General features: G+C 39.0%; 1 protein-coding gene across 1 annotated transcript in view; it reads left to right on the forward strand.

Moving 5' to 3' along the window:
* The first annotated feature begins 16,282 nt into the window (after positions 1-16,282).
* Positions 16,283-17,311, forward strand: part of LOC142347949 (uncharacterized) — a 58,246-nt gene continuing 57,217 nt past the window's right edge. The window contains exon 1 of the mRNA XM_075399114.1: positions 16,283-16,449. Coding sequence (XP_075255229.1) covers positions 16,392-16,449 — 58 coding nt within the window. The 5' untranslated portion in view covers positions 16,283-16,391. The remainder of the gene's footprint in view (positions 16,450-17,311) is intronic.

Consider the following 17,311-nt stretch of genomic DNA (forward strand, 5'->3'; position numbering starts at 1 on the left):
TCAAGGTTCAAAAGGTTTAAAACTTACTTACACAAAAGAGGCTAGTTATGATTTATTGGGGGAAAGTGATGCAGACTGGTCTGGAGACGTGAACGACAGAAAATCAACTACGGGCTATTACTTCAAGCTCAACGGACGTGGCGCAGCACTCAGCTGGGGTGTCAAGAAGCAGGCCACAGTTGCTCTTTCTTCATCAGAAGCAGAATATCAGGGCATGGCAGCAGCAGTTTAGGAAGCACTCTACCTGAAACAACTTCTAGAGGATTTCGGTATCCAACAGAGACGTCCAATAGCAATTGGAGAGGACAACCAAAGTTGTATCAGACTTTGCCAAAACCCAGTCATGCACAAGAGGAGCAAGCACATCGAGACAAAGTTCCACTTCATTCGTGACAAGACGGAGGATGGGACTATTTCAATTCATTACGTTCCTACAGACAAAATGGCAGCGGACATCTTCACAAAGTCCTTACCCGTTTCCAAAGTGGAAACATTCAGAGCAGTTTTGATGGGAACAGACTCTACGCAATCAGCTCAAGTGTGAGTGAGGGTGTTAGAATATCGATCAAACTATAGTCTTAAACTTAGTGAGAGTTAGAAAGGAAGTTTGACTTACTAGATTAGAAAGACAAGCATTATGATTTCGATCAAAGAAGTTATATATATGAATCGTCAAGAAATGGTGCTGAGAATCAATATTCGGTTCAAATTGGTGAATCTAGATAACTATTATTAGAGTTAGATTAAGTGATGTAAAATCTTCCCAGCATGTATTAAATGATGATGATATCTCCGGAAGTGTGAATGAATTCTTAGAAAAGTGCAAATGCATTCCATTTATGGTTCCCTTTGCGACTGATTTGCAGAAGCAAACCATATTGGGTAACCTTTGCGACCCCCACTATAAATCAAGGTGCTAAGATTAGTTTTGTATCTTGACTTTTTCACACTGATAATGGGTATATATACAGCTGATTTTTGAGTCCTTTTTCATCCCCAAATTCAAATCACCATCTTGATCTAATAATCAGATCTCTCCTGTAAATCTCTAAATTCTACTGTAAAATGTCATTTTGTTATTCTCTCATTTTTGAGAAATTAATTCTTTTACTGAGTTAAAAACGCTTTTTATTCCGCTTGCGAAAGTCCATAACCCAACATTTGACATAAGTAAACTGCGAAACAACAAATTTCACGAAAGTTTTTGTTCTGCAGAGCACAAAAAACTATTGACTTTTAGAGATTCTTCGGCAGTAAAACCTTTTACACCAAAGGATGGATCAGCTCATAACTCTTCTGAAAGGAGGCAAATCCAAAACATGAAGCAGGAGGTTGCCGTGTTTCAACTTTTGTCTATATAGCTTTGAGTTCACTGCTGAGATGAAAGAAATTGTTTCTGATAATACTAGCTTGCCAGAAGCCTTATCTGAAGCATCATCTTTTCCTGATTGTCATGGTTCAATGCAAAAAGAGATTGATATGCTAGTAAAAAATATGTTTGGAAGTTAGCCAAATGGCCGTGTCAAAATAATTGAGGTAGATGGCGTTTTACGAATAAAACGTCAGCAATAGAATTATGTTCAAGCAAAAAAAAACGTCTTGTAGCCAAGGGGTCGATTTTAACGAAGTTTTTCCAACTTCAGCTGGGTTGATCACCTGTTGATTTATCTTTCAAAAATCTGTAAATTGTATACATGCTTCAATCTGAAAGATTCGAGATATGAGTCTAATGGTGAAAAATGATTATGCAATTTAAACAAAACTTTTTTGATCTGAAACAACTGGGTCGAATTTGGCAATTTATCCCTAAGAATAATTTGGAACAAATTGGATTTAGAGCTATTGGATATCGCCATCGTTTTTTCTTTCAAGATATGGAAAAATCTATTGGCCTTAACATATGCCTGTGTTGATTATATAAAAAATTTTCGCCCTGTCACGATTTTTTTGTTTTTGGTCTGAACCGGAGGTTCTATTAAATTCATCTTAGGCAAAAACTCATAACTGAATTGGCAAATATGCATGAAGTTTGACCTGAAAAATGATGAAATAGCGATCATTCAGCAGACCTTTATTGTCAAATTTAAAATTAAATGTGGCGTCTTTGAGTGAAAGGCAGTTTCCACACTGACCGCAGGAAAACAGAAGTTCCAAAATTCTACTGAAATTGATGTTAAAATATTTGGTAGTAATACATATGGTCTCATTGGTAGTCGGGAAGTATTTAGAGATTTCGCCTAGATCAAATTTTGATCAAGCCACTCTGCTTTATGTTTTTTTTGGATTTGCCAATGATTGAACATTGGATACCGGAAAGACAATTATTATGTTACTTAAAGTTCATGGTCTAATGAATATGAATTGACATTTATGAAAGCAGTGGAGAAATACCGTGACTTGATGGGATACAATGATTCTGATTGTGGTGCTCGTCTTGAAAATCTCGAAAGCAATATGGGTTCCGGTTTTCAAATCTGGAATATACCCGGTGCTATAAGTTTGTTTAGTACAATACATGCTACTTGCAAGGTCAACCACTGATTCCGGGGTATATGCGCGTATGTCTGCTGCCCACGAAATGATGTATCTCAAAGGTGTTTTATTGTAGTTAAAAGGTACTGCTAACAGGTACTGAGTTACAAAAAGTACTGATTACTCTTTAACTATTGTCTATTAAAACAACTAGTAGATGACGTGAAGAGCTCGTCGGTGTTCACTCCACAACCCAACCAGACGAGTATTAACCAACTTGATAGAACGTTAAGACATTGCCCATCAGGTACTTCAGGTTACTGCAGACCTTTTTAATTGTCTACTTGGTTCACCATTCCATACTACATGGGTTAACTTAACTTGCCAAGTCTTCTATGAGCAGGCAGGCCTACCCTCAGAGTGGCTTCACTATGCGGTCTCCTGGAAGGAGCTTGGCCGATTAATACTCTGAGAAATCAATCGTCTTGATGTTGTCCTGGACTCGGTGCTGTCCTCCAGTCCGTTAACCTAACTTAACCTAATTATTGATTGGTTGATCACTACTTTACTAGTCACCAAACTAATTTAAATCCAATAAATTGAAGCTAGATTGAGTATGATTTCAGATCCTTAGAGATGCATTGTGAAGTTACTAAAGTTGTACAAGTACGCTTTTGATTAACAGAAAACCGAAAGAAACGATTAAGTTTTACCCAGTCCTAATTATTACAAGACTATGATTCCTTCAAAACAACTAGTTACAAATGCCTATGAGTGCCACGTATCAAAGTGTTTAACAAATATCTACTAGATACCAGTTTAAACTCTACTAATTTATAAGAAAAGGTCCAAAAAGAGAAAGTAGTTGAAAATTTGCTAAGTTAAATTAACGAAAAGTATAATTACCAGGGTATACTAGTTTCAACAATTATTACAAGTTCAGTACCACGACAGAGATCTGTTAACTCACTCCGAAATTTCGATTATCACGCCAATATAACTGTTTTCAGACTGATTTTGGTTACAAAAATTGGCTAAAATTGAGCCGTATATATACTGCTAATCTATGATTGGTTATGATAGTTTAGTCCTATTTTTACCAAATGTTCCGAATCTTTGTGACAAAAATAACTTTTTGGGAAAAGTTTTCAGAAGGTCATTCATGACTTTGATAACTTAGGCCGCTAATTTGGGTTTCTAATCCAATATTACGTGGGTGAGAATTTTGGTGTTCAATCCATGATATAATCTTTATCAGAATCAATATTTACTTATTCAACCATTCTCATCAGTTTAAATTTCTTTACCATTATTATCTTTGTACAGTTTCAAATTTAGAATTCGCTTTTGTGTTGGGAATAATTCAAGGTCAGTATTAATTTGGTTCTTTTCCGAAAAAGGCTTAAGTTTAACTTTCCATTCCTACATCCCACCCATCCGGACTAAACTATTCTCCTGAATAGTACAATAAAGTGAAATTAGAGTATAATTATATGAAAGCACCATCACCATATTTTGGTACGACAGTCTTTTTTCTTTTAATCAGCGCTTGTCTCCTCATTTCGCATTCTCTCAACAAAGTTTAATTTCTCCTCAAACTGCATGTCAGTTCCGATATCTCGTTGATCATCGTTGGGCAAATTATGAGTATGTTTCGTAGTGTTCTTGGACTGGCAACACTTCTTCCCTGTCCAGACAGCCAGAAAGACAAAAGCAAGACACCATAAAGAGAAACCAAGCAGACCAGCCAGCTCTTTAAATGTATGCAGTGTTGACCCATGGCCAAAGGATTTGACGTTGTTTTCGTCAGAAAGTTGTTGATGGATTTTGTCTACCATCTCACTGACTAATTCAGGCGTGACATCAAGCGTAGGGACATCCTTGACTGCCGATCTGATCCTATGCAAGATCAAGTTCCGACTCTCTTCTGTAGGAGTGACCGCTGGAATGCTCGGGATGTCGAAAGCGGTATCCAGTAGTTCGGGAGTTGTGATTGTTGTTATTAGTCCACTGTGTTGAAGACAATATGCTGGATCAGGCAACATGACCAGTCCATTCTGCGGGTGAACCAGTTTTCCATTGCAGGGGGATGCACTAGGCAACTTTTACAGGCTGGTATACGGTTTGAAAACTTTCTGCCCCACTGTACGTTATGTTATAAAGAAATTGTTGATCGTCTGCCGCGTTGAGGAGGTACATAGAGTTCCCAAGGTAGATTGATGTCGGTAAAATTGGCAATTCGGTTACTTCTCGTGTGCAAGTCTTCAAAGCAGCCACCTCGTGATTGTATAGGAGTGAAGTCAAGCAGAGTTGATCTTGCGCGCTCACTAACGCTACTGGCTTAGTGCAAAGTCTAAGCAATTGTGTCCCCCAACAAGACAGATATTCCTCACTCTTCATTTCGGCATAGCTTTCTTCTCGCCTTGATACGATCAAATAGCTCCTTTCTAATTTTAGAGTTGCGGCCGTTGTTGTGTTCTTGATTGGTTTCGGCAGAGGGATTGCTTTGTAGGCATCGTGGATTGGTTCACCACTGTACACTGGCACCTCCATTGTGATTAACAGTCCGTGTGGATTGGAAAAAACATTTCTCACTAAGGGCAGGCTGTAAAGTAAACTTGAGTGGTCGTATGGGATTGAACACTTTTTGTCTCCCAGCGTCAGAGTTGTAATTATTTTCCGTAAATCCTCGTAGGGTACTAGTGCGGTTGGCAGTGTTCCTTTGGATAACACTCCAATGCTTGTAATAAACATGTTTCTCTGTTCCGTCAAATATAGTGTTCTTGGTTTCTATAGTTTTCTTCAAAGTATAGTGTACTTGCAACTCACTGTGCATAGCATTGAGAGTCCACGATACGTTGTTAATTGCACTTTGGGCGCGAAAGGCATACATAAAAACGTCAGACCTTCGATGATCACAGGCTTGGGCTTGTTGTATTTCTTTCATTGTTTTTTGAAGCATCTCCAGGTTTGTTTGCAGAATCTCAAAGTTATCCTTTGAATAGTTTAGCATTTTTCGTGTGTCTTCATGAAGCTTCAAACTACTGCTGGCCATGACTTGAATAGACTCTTTTTCTTCGTTGAGCAGGTGAACCATTCTTGATTCCAAATAGTGCAACCGTCCTTCCAGTTGTTCCATCTTTTGCTTGGAGCTTTCACACAGACCAAAAATTGAGAGTAGCCTGCAGCCTGCTTTTTCCAATAAGGGTTCCAAAGTTATCGCCGTCGCAGCTCCCATTGCAAACAGCATTGGTGATCGTCTCTGTCGCTGAAGAGTGATAGTCTGGTTTACAAACGATGCTACTTCTTTGACAAGCTTTGTCCTTTCTTTCTCTGCTCTTTCGTATTCTGTCTGAATAGATGAGATTATTCCGTCAAAGTGGTGCTGTAATAGTGCGCTTATTTCTGGGTTGTTGCAAAACTGGGAGCTCTTCCATGTTTTCTGTTCCAATTGCTGAAGTTTTGAAGAGAATTTATAAATTGGTCGGAGATCCACGTTCAACAGCTTTGGAAGTGGGACTGCGATACCCACAGTCAGATATGAGTCAGCCAATGAAACTGGAGTTTGAGGTTGGAAGAGAACATGCGCAGTAGTTTGTGCACTCTCCGCTGTTTGCTGTCGTACCGCAAGTATTAATATAAATATCACAGAGTTGTACATCTAAACACTACTATAGTTAATTACTGCGCTAAACCTAGATAGCATTTTTTCTGTACTAGAAAGAGTGCTACATTCTACAAAAATTCCCCCAAATTCCCTGAAATGTATTCGAGCTAATTAGTTCTTTTCATAATACCGGTGTTACAATAACTTGCAAGATAGTTTTTTTTTAATTTGGTGCTATTCAAATATGTTTTACGATTGCCCCCGTCGTTAATAGAAACTTCGGCTCATCTTTTGATCTTTACATTTTTTTTGGCAATGCTATATAGAGAAACTTAATCAAGTTTCTTTTCTTTTTTTAAAAGACATATATATATATATATATATATATATATATATATATAAATATATATAATTTTTTTTTATTCGTCGTCGATTCCGAATCGTTTTGGGTATTTCACTGCGCGTCTTTTTCGGGTTTTAGCGATGGAGTTTACTGTTTCGTCAGTTTTGGTTCCCAAAAGTTCTGCAAATGTTTTTGGTTTGCACATTTCCCTTTTGGCGCTTGCAGGTGTTGACTGTATTTCACTGAGGTCCCTCAAGACATTTTTTGTCTTGTGTGGTCGTTGGGGCAGTGGTGTAGAGTCAATCTCTTTGGCTGGGGTTACAAAAGGAGTCTGGTTCTCTTGGGTTGTTGCTTGTTCCGGAGTGTTCGGTTCTGCTCCTATGTTAGTCTTAGTGGGCCTTTTAGTTGAATGTTCTCGCTCTGCAAAGAGATCGTAGAAAAAATCTTCATCTTCGTCCATCCATTTGAAGGGACTCTCTTGTTTGGGTCGTTTTGATATAACTTCTGGAGTGAAAGTTTGATTGTTTACTTCAATGGGAACTTCCTGGTCATTTGTATTCTGGCGGCTGGGCCATTTCTCCTGATGTGATGATCTCGTTTCCATTGTGGGTAACTCGTCTTCCTCCTTCACAGGCTTCAGTCGATTGTAGTGGACTATCTGCCATTTCTTTGCATTCGCATCCTTTGAAATTTTGTAATTGACCTCTGACGTCTCCTCAATGATGTTGTACGGTCCGTCCCATGGAAGGAAGAATTTTTTTGATTTCGCGTTGTGGGGTGCAAAAAGCCAGACTCTCTCTCCCGGCTTCAATTCCTCTCCAAAAACGTTTTTCTGATACATATCTTTCGGTCTTTCTTGCTTGTAACCAAGTGTCTCTCTAGCATTCATATGTGCTTCTCTGAATTGCTCGTTGAGCCATCTTGCGAATTCGTATTTGGCAATTTCGTGACCAGGTGCTTTCGGGAGTAGCAGGTCAATCGGGTATTTGCATTCTTGTCCAAACACAAGGGAGAATGGAGTCTGTCCTGTTGTTTTGTGTACGGTCGTATTATAGACGAAGTTGAGATAGGGAATCATTTGATCCCAGCTACTTGGAATGTTTGCGCAATATTTGGAAATAACATCCGCAACAACTCTGTTGTGACGTTCTACCATACCATTTCCCTGCGGGTGATATGGAGATGTTCTTGTCTTCTCTATTCCAAAAATTTTGCACACTTCTAGTAGCAGTTCGCTGCAGAAGTTTGATCCTTGGTCGGTGTGTAGGCAATCAGGTGCTCCCAACGTCAAAACCCATTTCTCCACAATTGCTCTAGCAACATCTTCGGCCGTAGTTCTTTCTAAGGGAACGCAAACCACGTATTTTGTGAAATAGTCCGTCAACACGGGTATGTATTTTGCACCGCTTGTCTTCGCTCGGGTAACAGGACCTAGGATATCTGCTGCCACTTTGCTGAATCGGATCCCAACGTTGATGGTCTGGAGAGGGGCTATTCTTTTCTTTCCAGCGGTACTTCGTGCTTGACACAGGGTGCAGTTCTCACATTTTCGTTCAATTTCTTTTCTCATATTGGGCCACCAAAACCTCTGTCTTGCCCTGTCCAAGGTTTTTTGAAAAGCAAAATGGCCTCCACTGAGTTTTGAATCGTGAAGTTGTTCCAAAACTGTCTCTCTGAGTCCCTGCGGTACTACAAGTTGTTTTTGTGTTGTATTGCTTCCTTCTACATGCCACTTCCTGTACAGCACGCCATCAGTCAGTTCTATCTGGTCCCAAAGGCCCCACATCGCTACTGCATCTTCTCCTTGTGCTATTGCGTTTGCCTTCTTGATTTTTAAGTCTCTCAGCGGATTTTGGTCTGGATGTTTCTCAGCGTTTGCCCATTACAAGATGAGACGTAAGCAGGGATCGTTTCTTTGAGCCAGTCTAAGTGAGTTTACGTCTTCTTGAAATTGGATACTCATTGGTTCGTTCGTGTCCTCTGCTGTACCTAAGTTAATTCTTCCGAGGGCGTCTTCCAAAGAGTTAGCTGATGGGCAACTTCCAAACATATCCAGTCTCTCAGCTTCAGTTAGCTCAGGTGTGATGCTGCACTGTCTTGACAGTCCATCTGCATTCCCGTGCTTGTCTCCTGTCTATTTACTACTTGAAAATCAAACTCTTGCAGTCTTTGTAGCATCCTGAATATCATCCCGTCATTGTTTTGTCTAAATAACCACTGTAGCGATGCATGATCTGTTCTGAGCACAAATTGAGTTCCCCAAATGTAAGGCTTGAACCATTTCATCGCCTGAATGACTGCTAATGCTTCTCTTTTTAGTGTTGAGTGACGACATTCTGCTGGGGTCAAAACTCTGCTTGCGAAAGCCACTGGGTATTCTACTCCATCGACAATATTCGAGAGTACTGCCCCAAGACTGTTGTCACTTGCATCCGTGTCCACAATAAAAGGAGAGTTGTAGTCCGGATGCTTGAGTACTGAGCTATCAATCAAAGCCGCTTTCAGTTTTTCGAACGCATTATGGCATTCAGGGTTCCAAGTGAAACGGCTGTTCTTTTTGTTATCTGGTGAAGAGGTTTCGCTATCCCAGCGAAGTCTTTGATGAACCGTCTGTAGTAACTGCAAAATCCAATAAAAGACCTCACTTCGGTAACGTTTTCTGGTCGTTTCCAGTCCCGTACTGCAACGAGTTTGTTTTCATCTGGTGCATTTCCCTCTGGGCTCAGTTTGTATCCCAGATAGGTTACGGATTCTTGAAAGAGGCGGCATTTCTTGGGTTTGAGTTTAAGATTGGCCTGGCGAAGAGCGTGAAAAACAAGGCGCATGTGTTTTTCGTGTTCCTCCACATTCCTACTAAACACCAGAACGTCGTCCAAGAAGATGAGGACGAACGAGAAGAGATATTCATTGAAGATGCTTGTCATAAGTCGCTGGAAGGTTCCCGGTGCATTGCAAAGTCCAAATGGAAGTCTGAGGTACTCATAGTGTCCACCATCGAGAGTGACGAACACAGTTTTTGGTATAGCACTCTCAGCTAATGGGACCTGCCAATATCCAGAGGCTAGGTCGAGGCTTGAGAAAATCGTTGCTCCGTGAAGATGATCCAGTATCTGGTCAATTCGCGGAAGGGGAAAAGCGTCTTTCTTTGTTACTTCGTTTAGTCGTCTGAAGTCTGTGCACATTCGATTGCTCCCATCCCTTTGTGGTAACGAGAACGATTGGTGCACTGTACGGGCTGTTTGATGGTCGGGTAATGTTTCGTGCCAACATGTCCTCAATCTCCTTCTTAACCACAGTGATCTTTCCAGGTGCAAGTCTATGGGGTGCAAGCTTGATGGGCAGCGTATCAGCTGTGTCAATTTCATGCTGAACCAAGTGTGTCTGTCCAAGTTCGTTGTCGTTCATTGCAAACACATCTCTGAACTCTCGTAGCAGTGTTCTTCTGTCGTCAGTTTGTTGGTTCCTGTCTGGAATTGCTAAAGAACAAATCTGTTCCAGCTCTTCATCGCATGATAGGGTTAGGTTTGTTTCTGCAGTTGCCCTGTGCTGTGTTTCTTCCATTGTTTCAATTTGATCAAGACCAGATTCTACTTCCGTCTCACAAAGATGTACGTGCCTGGGAACTTCAGGTTTATAGGCAAATTGCAAATTTACAACATTGCTTTCTTTCTCCATCATGAGCTGCTTAGAATGGAAGTCGATTGATACTTTATTCTCCTCCATCACCTGGGTTCCAAGTATCAAAGGCACGACTGTGTTTGGGGTCACCAGGAGATCGGCTTTTACTTTTACCCCGGTGTCGAACGTTATTTCGCCAGTAAAAACGCCAAGTATTTCGAAAGGATCATTGGTGGCCGAAAGAACTTGTTCTCGGAAAGGTCTGAGTTTGGAACGCTGTTCGTACTGTGAGTAAGCTTTTTCTGATAGATTGTTCACATTGCTCCCAGTATCCACTAACGCTTTGTGTTTATGTCCGTCAAGATCAACCATCACGTAGACTGTAGGTCCAAAGACTGCTTCCGCTTGAACTTTGTTGATACTGCTCACTTGTTCTGGGTTCGCTCTCTGTAAAATGCTTTTTACGATTGGTTGTCTATCGGTGTCCAAGTTTGCGGATATACCCGGTTGTATTGTTCCTTTCTGTGGGCACTGATTGGACAAGTGCCCAAACTCGCGGCAATTATAGCGCTGCATCGCAGACGTTCTGGGTCGAAAGCCTTCCGGTCTTCGCGGACTTCTACTCTGAAATCTGGGTTGACTTGATTCGGATAGAAATCATGTTTGGGTCTCAAGAATCTTCTCCATGATCTGTGTATGTCGCTCTTGCTGCTCCAGCATCTTATTGAAGCTTCTGGTCTGAAACTCGATCATTTGATTGAAACCCGATGACAGACTGGTGTTGAGTGCTCTAAAGTCAGCTGCTACTGACTCATCATGATCTTGTTCATCCTTTGTCCACCTCACATGTCCGTTTCTTTGTCCTCGCAGTCGACTGAATTCCGCTTTACTGATGGCGTCTAGAGCAATGGCCCGTTGTGTAGCTGCATTGAAGCTTCCCGGTTCTTCCTTCAGGAGTGTGTATCTGATTTCGCTGTCCAACAGTCCGGCTACAAAAGCATCTTTGTTAGCTTCCTGTCGTCCCGCAACATCAAGATGAGCATTGGCTGCCTCTCCTAACTTACGAACTCGCCTTGAGAACTCTTGGATTGACTCTGATTCCAATTGTTGAAGATTTTGGAATTCGGTGCGGGCACTCCTTGCGTTGGGAAAGTCGCCGATCCTGTTGTTAAGAGCGTTCAGAACTCTGGTTATGGTTGGGGCTGGTTGTCCTTGCACTTGTTGAAAGTAATGATTGGGGAGATTGTAATACTCATCCAACGCATAACTGTTCAAACACGTGGGCAGGACCTCGCGTTGTCTTTGGTCATCCCAATTATTGGCATTTGACATGGATTCGAAGTGTCGAACCCATCTTTCGAAACTCTCGAAGTCGCGGCTGGGGTATCGGAGGGGTGTGAGAAGGGGTGGTGCTACGACTGTTTGCTGCTGATTGTTCGCTTGGTTCTGTTGTTGCTGTTGCTGGTTGTTTGGTGCGTTGTTCATTTTTGGTAATTGAAGTAATTTTCGATGCAAAACCAAATGACACAAAAATATATATAGATGAGTTTTACCTTTGGAACGTATTCCAAAGATCTAATTCATCGGTTCTCTAAAATTCTAAATTTTTGTTTTTTTTAAAATGCAAAACCGCCTTCTAATCAGAAGAATCCCTCTGTGGTCGCCAATATAGAATCTGAATATTTAGGGTAGAGGTTTTACCCTATTCACAATTCCACAATTAATCCTAGAATCTATCTTAGAGAAAACTACTGGACTGGATAGTAACTTCATAAAATCTACTACTCTTAACTAGACTGAAGGGTTATACCGGGCCCTCCGTTCAAGTCCTAAAGAAAGTATTTTCAGGCGCTATAGAACTGTAGTCCATTGCTAATAATAATGTTATTAAAATATGTTGGTAATGCCTTTCTTTGTTATGTGATATTTTAGCTTCTAAGAAAGGCTTTACAAATTGAAATAAACTGGTGACTCTAAGATTGAGAATTATACCAGGTCCTCAATTCACTTTCTAATTAATCGATCAACCAATATACTTAAAACAACTAGTAGATGACGTGAAGGGCTCGTCGGTGTTCACTCCACAACCCAACCAGACGAGTATTAACCAACTTGATAGAACGTCAAGACATTGCCCATCAGGTACTTCAGGTTACTGCAGACCTTTTTAATTGTCTACTTGGTTCACCATTCCATACTACATGGGTTAAATTAACTTGCCAAGTCTTCTACGAGCAGGCAGGCCTACCCTCAGAGTGGCTTCACTATGCGGTCTCTGGAAGGAGCTTGGCCGATTAATACTCTGAGAAATCAATCGTCTTGATGTTGTCCTGGACTCGGTGCTGTCCTCCAGTCCGTTAACCTAACTTAACCTAATTATTGATTTGTTGATCACTACTTTACTAGTCACCAAACTAATTTAAATTCAATAAATTGAAGCTAGATTGAGTATGATTTCAGATCCTTAGAGATGTATTGTGAAGTTACTAAAGTTGTACAAGTACGCTTTTGATTAACAGAAAACCGAAAGAAACGATTAAGTTTTACCCAGTCCTAATTATTACAAGACTATGATTCCTTCAAAACAACTAGTTACAAATGCCTATGAGTGCCACGTATCAAAGTGTTTAACAAATATCTACTAGATACCAGTTTAAACTCTACTAATTTATAAGAAAAGGTCCAAAAAGAGAAAGTAGTTGAAAATTTGCTAAGTTAAATTAACGAAAAGTATAATTACCAGGGTATACTAGTTTCAACAATTATTACAAGTTCAGTACCACGACAGAGATCTGTTAACTCACTCCGAAATTTCGATTATCACGCCAATATAACTGTTTTCAGACTGATTTTGGTTACAAAAATTGGCTAAAATTGAGCCGTATATATACTGCTAATCTATGTTTGGTTATGATAGTTTAGTCCTTTTTTTACCAAATGTTCCGAATCTTTGTGAGAAAAATACCTTTTTGGGAAAAGTTTTCAGAAGGTCATTCATGACTTTGATAACTTAGGCCCCTAATTTGGGTTTCTAATCCAATATTACGTGGGTGAGAATTTTGGTGTTCAATCCATGATATAATCTTTATCAGAATCAATATTTACTTATTCAACCATTCTCATCAGTTTAAATTTCTTTACCATTATTATCTTTGTACAGTTTCAAATTTAGAATTCGCTTTTGTGTTGGGAATAATTCAAGGTCAGTATTAATTTGGTTCTTTTCCGAAAAAAGCTTAAGTTTAACTTTCCATTCCTACATGCTGCCCACGAAATGATGTATCTCAAAGGTGTTTTATTGTAGTTAAAAGGTACTGCTAACAGGTACTGAGTTACAAAAAGTACTGATTACTCTTTAACTATTGTAGACAATCAAGCTCGTCATGAACTCATTGAGCGCACTTCTCACCATAATAATACCAAGCGTTTTTCCATTAAACTTTACTACTAGCGTGACTTATGTAAAAAAGGGGTGCTTTGAAGTTGAAAAATGTTCGGGTGAAAAGCAAATCGCTGTTATCCTCGCAAAAAGCCGCGTCGAAGTTGAATCACAAGAGTTAACTCATTTTTCCCGGGTAAAGTATCTCATAAGGTTTTCTACGATAAGTGGCTGTATTAGATTTTTTTAAATTCCAGATGTTCTCTTTTAAAGAAAGTCATAAATGCTTTCTGAGTTTTAAATATCAGAGCAGTTTGCTGAAAATAGTTGAGTCGCAAGCAGATACAAAAGTTGATAGCTTGAAATCTTGAATTAATTGCGTTCGATATACGTTATAATCATTAAGTTGTTTTTTCTAAACATTTTCTTTCGCAGATGAATGTCTTGGACCCTACCGTCGAATACGTTTCGAAATTTTTAAACGAGTTTTTTTAAGACACACCTGCACTGCCCCAATTGAAGTGATGAGGGCAATTGTACAAGACAAAACGTTTGAACTTCGTGAACACTTCAAAAACAGTTTGGGATACTCAATAGCTCCCTTCCTTCAATTTTTTTTCGAATTAGGATGAAATCGTACTTTAATTTGAAGTGATTTGATAGCGAAAATCTTCAACAATTTTAGTTTTTCTGGCAATTTCCCCTATACCCGCATTCATTTCCTCTCAGATTTCATACAACTCAACAGCAGATGTTTGATAAAAACTGATTAAAATACACAGAACCGTTTTTTGTTCAAATGAAAAACAGTATAAAAGCTAATGATCTGCTACATTAGTTATATCTTCAACGAAAACTTCGAAGGATATCACTATTTCAGTGATTCTGTTTTGTGAACGCAAACACGGAGGCCCTCTAAGACGCAGGGCAGCTTCGATGTTTTCCGATACAGAAATTTTCATTTAAAATTTGCGCTTTGTGGAAAAAGCAGCCCGGTATCCCTGATATCCCGAGGAGCCAGCTCAAAGACAAAATAATGTCTATTGGGCTCACCATCTGGAGCATAAACTGATAAATCAGCAAGATTTCAGCCGTAATTTTTTTCGGTTTTGTTTGAAGCGAAAGTATACAAACAAGTAGGAGCAATACGAAGAATATATATATATATATATATATATATATATATATATATATATATATATATATATATATATATTTGCCCTAAAGAGTGTAATTTTGATTGAATTTTTTGTCAATATTTCAATCTTTGCATTTGCCAGCTGACACTAAGAACCTTTAAGAACATATATCACATAGATCTCCAAAATTTTTGATGCGCTCATCGTAATCTGTTCCGTTGTCAAATTGTAATAAGTCTTTAAGCATATCGGGGTAGGTATTTCAAACTACCGCCCGTTCATGCATTGACACTCTTTGCATATTTTATTGAATATTGATTGCATTAAACTGATATTCGACGGAAAAGCATATCGTCTCGCGAGAAATCGGTTACTGGTAGTATTGCGGAGGCTACAGCTGGAGAGGGCTTTGAATTTCCACTGAAGTTTTACTCTCTTTCTGACTTTTTACTTGCTGGTATCCAATGGGAGCACTGTGATAGGGCTCGCCGTTTAAGTGGAACGTGCCAATTTTAGATTTGATATTTAGAGCAAGTCGAGACAATGTATACTTGTGCGGATTGTAATGACTGAGTCCTTTTTATGTTTTGTTCACCCCTCCTGAGTCATTCAGCCCCATTTTAATCTCTATAATTAGGGCTAATTAGGACTGATTTATACCTAATTCTCTTCAATAGTCTTAGATTGTGGTGAAACAGTGTAACAGAAGTTACTGCAGTGTTACATAATATAGGGTATAGAAAATTAAGGTTAAATTATATGGTTTTAAAAAATGGGGTTGAAAAAAAGCATCATCAATAAATATCAATAATTTTGCAAATTGAGTGGCATATCCACGAGAATTGTAATTCAGATGAACAGATACAGGGTGTATTTAAAACACATATTTTATCATACAAACTGAAAGGAAACTTCCAAATTCGCATCAGATTTCGAGGGAGATTTCAACAATTTGTCTGGACACCCAGGAAGGTTCTCAACCCAAAACGGGCATGGGCTAGACGGGCTTGGGTACGGGCCAAGGGCGTTCAGACCAAACAGACCCAAGGTTAAGTGCGGGCCAGTTGGCTGTAATAAACGAAATTCAGAGAGATATCAGTTTTGCCAACTCGATTTATTTCTGATGGCTCGCTCCAGTACTTAGCTCATTATTTATGTACTAAGAAGAAGATTGAAAATCACGAAGAAAAAGTTACCTTGGCTCTATGGTTAGTCTCATAAAGTTTTAACGCAAGGCAGGGTCTGAAAACCTCCAGGTATGAAAATGAGCATCGACATGATGATATCTGAAATGTTTGCAGATGTCTTGAGAAGCTAGACCTCTGAAACGTTCGCTACCGCTGCCACCTTATGCGGCTCACCATATTTAGTAGCCAAGAAATGCAGAAATGAGAATGCAATAAAATCATGTGAAAAAAAAACATTTAGAGGTTGATCAAGAGGCGATTGATTTTAAACTGAGATTATCTGACCAGAATTTTGTCCCTCAGTCTCAAGAAAGATGACCGGTTTTAAGGGCTGCTTTACTTGATGACCGATTCAAATATTACCGTAACTTTTTGAAGCATTTGAATTCTTCCCTTGTTCACCTGCAACAAATTTTGCAAAGTTTTGACTTCTTTGATCACTGACGAGAGCTTTCAAGGTTGAGTAAAGTTAATGTCAGCATCATTTGAGGATGCACTTTATAGTTAACTAACAATTCTGGCAAATATGAGTTTTACAAAAGCTAATAAATTAATGAGCACTCGAAGACTGTTTGAACATTGTTTCCATTTATTATAGTTGGTGGAAGAACTGTTTAACCTCTATACGGTCTACATCCATCGAGATATGACTGTTCGACACATACTTTTTATATTTTTCATTTCAACTTTCTTAGATATTGCTTGTAAGTATCCATTATTTAATTTATTTTATTTATTTTGCTATTTTTCCATTATTTTCACTTAATTTTCATTATATTTTGCAATTTTTATTTTTCGGCCGATTGATTCACAATTTGATTTTTAAACCAGTTTAAAAAGAAAAACAAAAATGACTTCATCTTTGTCTTTCAATCTAGAAATTGATTTATGGTTTACATAATCTTCAAATTGAAACCGCAAACTACACTTAACTGCCTCAAAAGTAGGATCCGTTGGCTTAATATATCATCAGTTATAACTTAGCCTCTTCTAATTCCTCACTTGAAGGCCAAAAAATCGAATCACGCAGAATAATACAAACAAGTCTTCCAAAAAATTCTTTCTCGCAATTTATAAGACAAAAATTGAACTTAATTGCTGCGAGAAGCACTGATGGCCATATCTTTTCTATTGCTTTAATAGAGGGTCGAATCAATTTCGCGATAAAATATGATTTTATTTTCGCAACAAAAATAATTGAAGAACGCTCTTTGCTCAATTTGTTCATGCATACATGGTTTTCCGACATTTTTCTCGCCCTTCCGTAGTCAACATTAATTCTGCTTGCAACACTTGTTTGATTTACCCTTATAAGGTTTACACACTATTTATCAGTTGCTGTCCTTTTTAAGTTTAAAAAACTCCCTAGTCAAGAAGACACAAATAGAGTAGAAGGGGGTCGGTCAGCATTGACCAAAATTACACAGTACAGCTTCCTAGTTAAATTCCAGCAAAGGTAGTTTCTTGGGTCGAGCAAAAGTTTGTCGTATGAGATTTTAGGACAAGCATGGTCTTTTCATAGGCTTCTTGGGATAAGCAGAAGAGCTTTTCATAAGTCTGCGTTTT

The sequence above is a fragment of the Convolutriloba macropyga genome, chromosome 10, assembly GCF_964194025.1.
Source record: "Convolutriloba macropyga chromosome 10, txConMacr16.3, whole genome shotgun sequence".
In the NCBI taxonomy this organism is placed as follows: Eukaryota; Metazoa; Xenacoelomorpha; order Acoela; family Convolutidae; genus Convolutriloba; species Convolutriloba macropyga.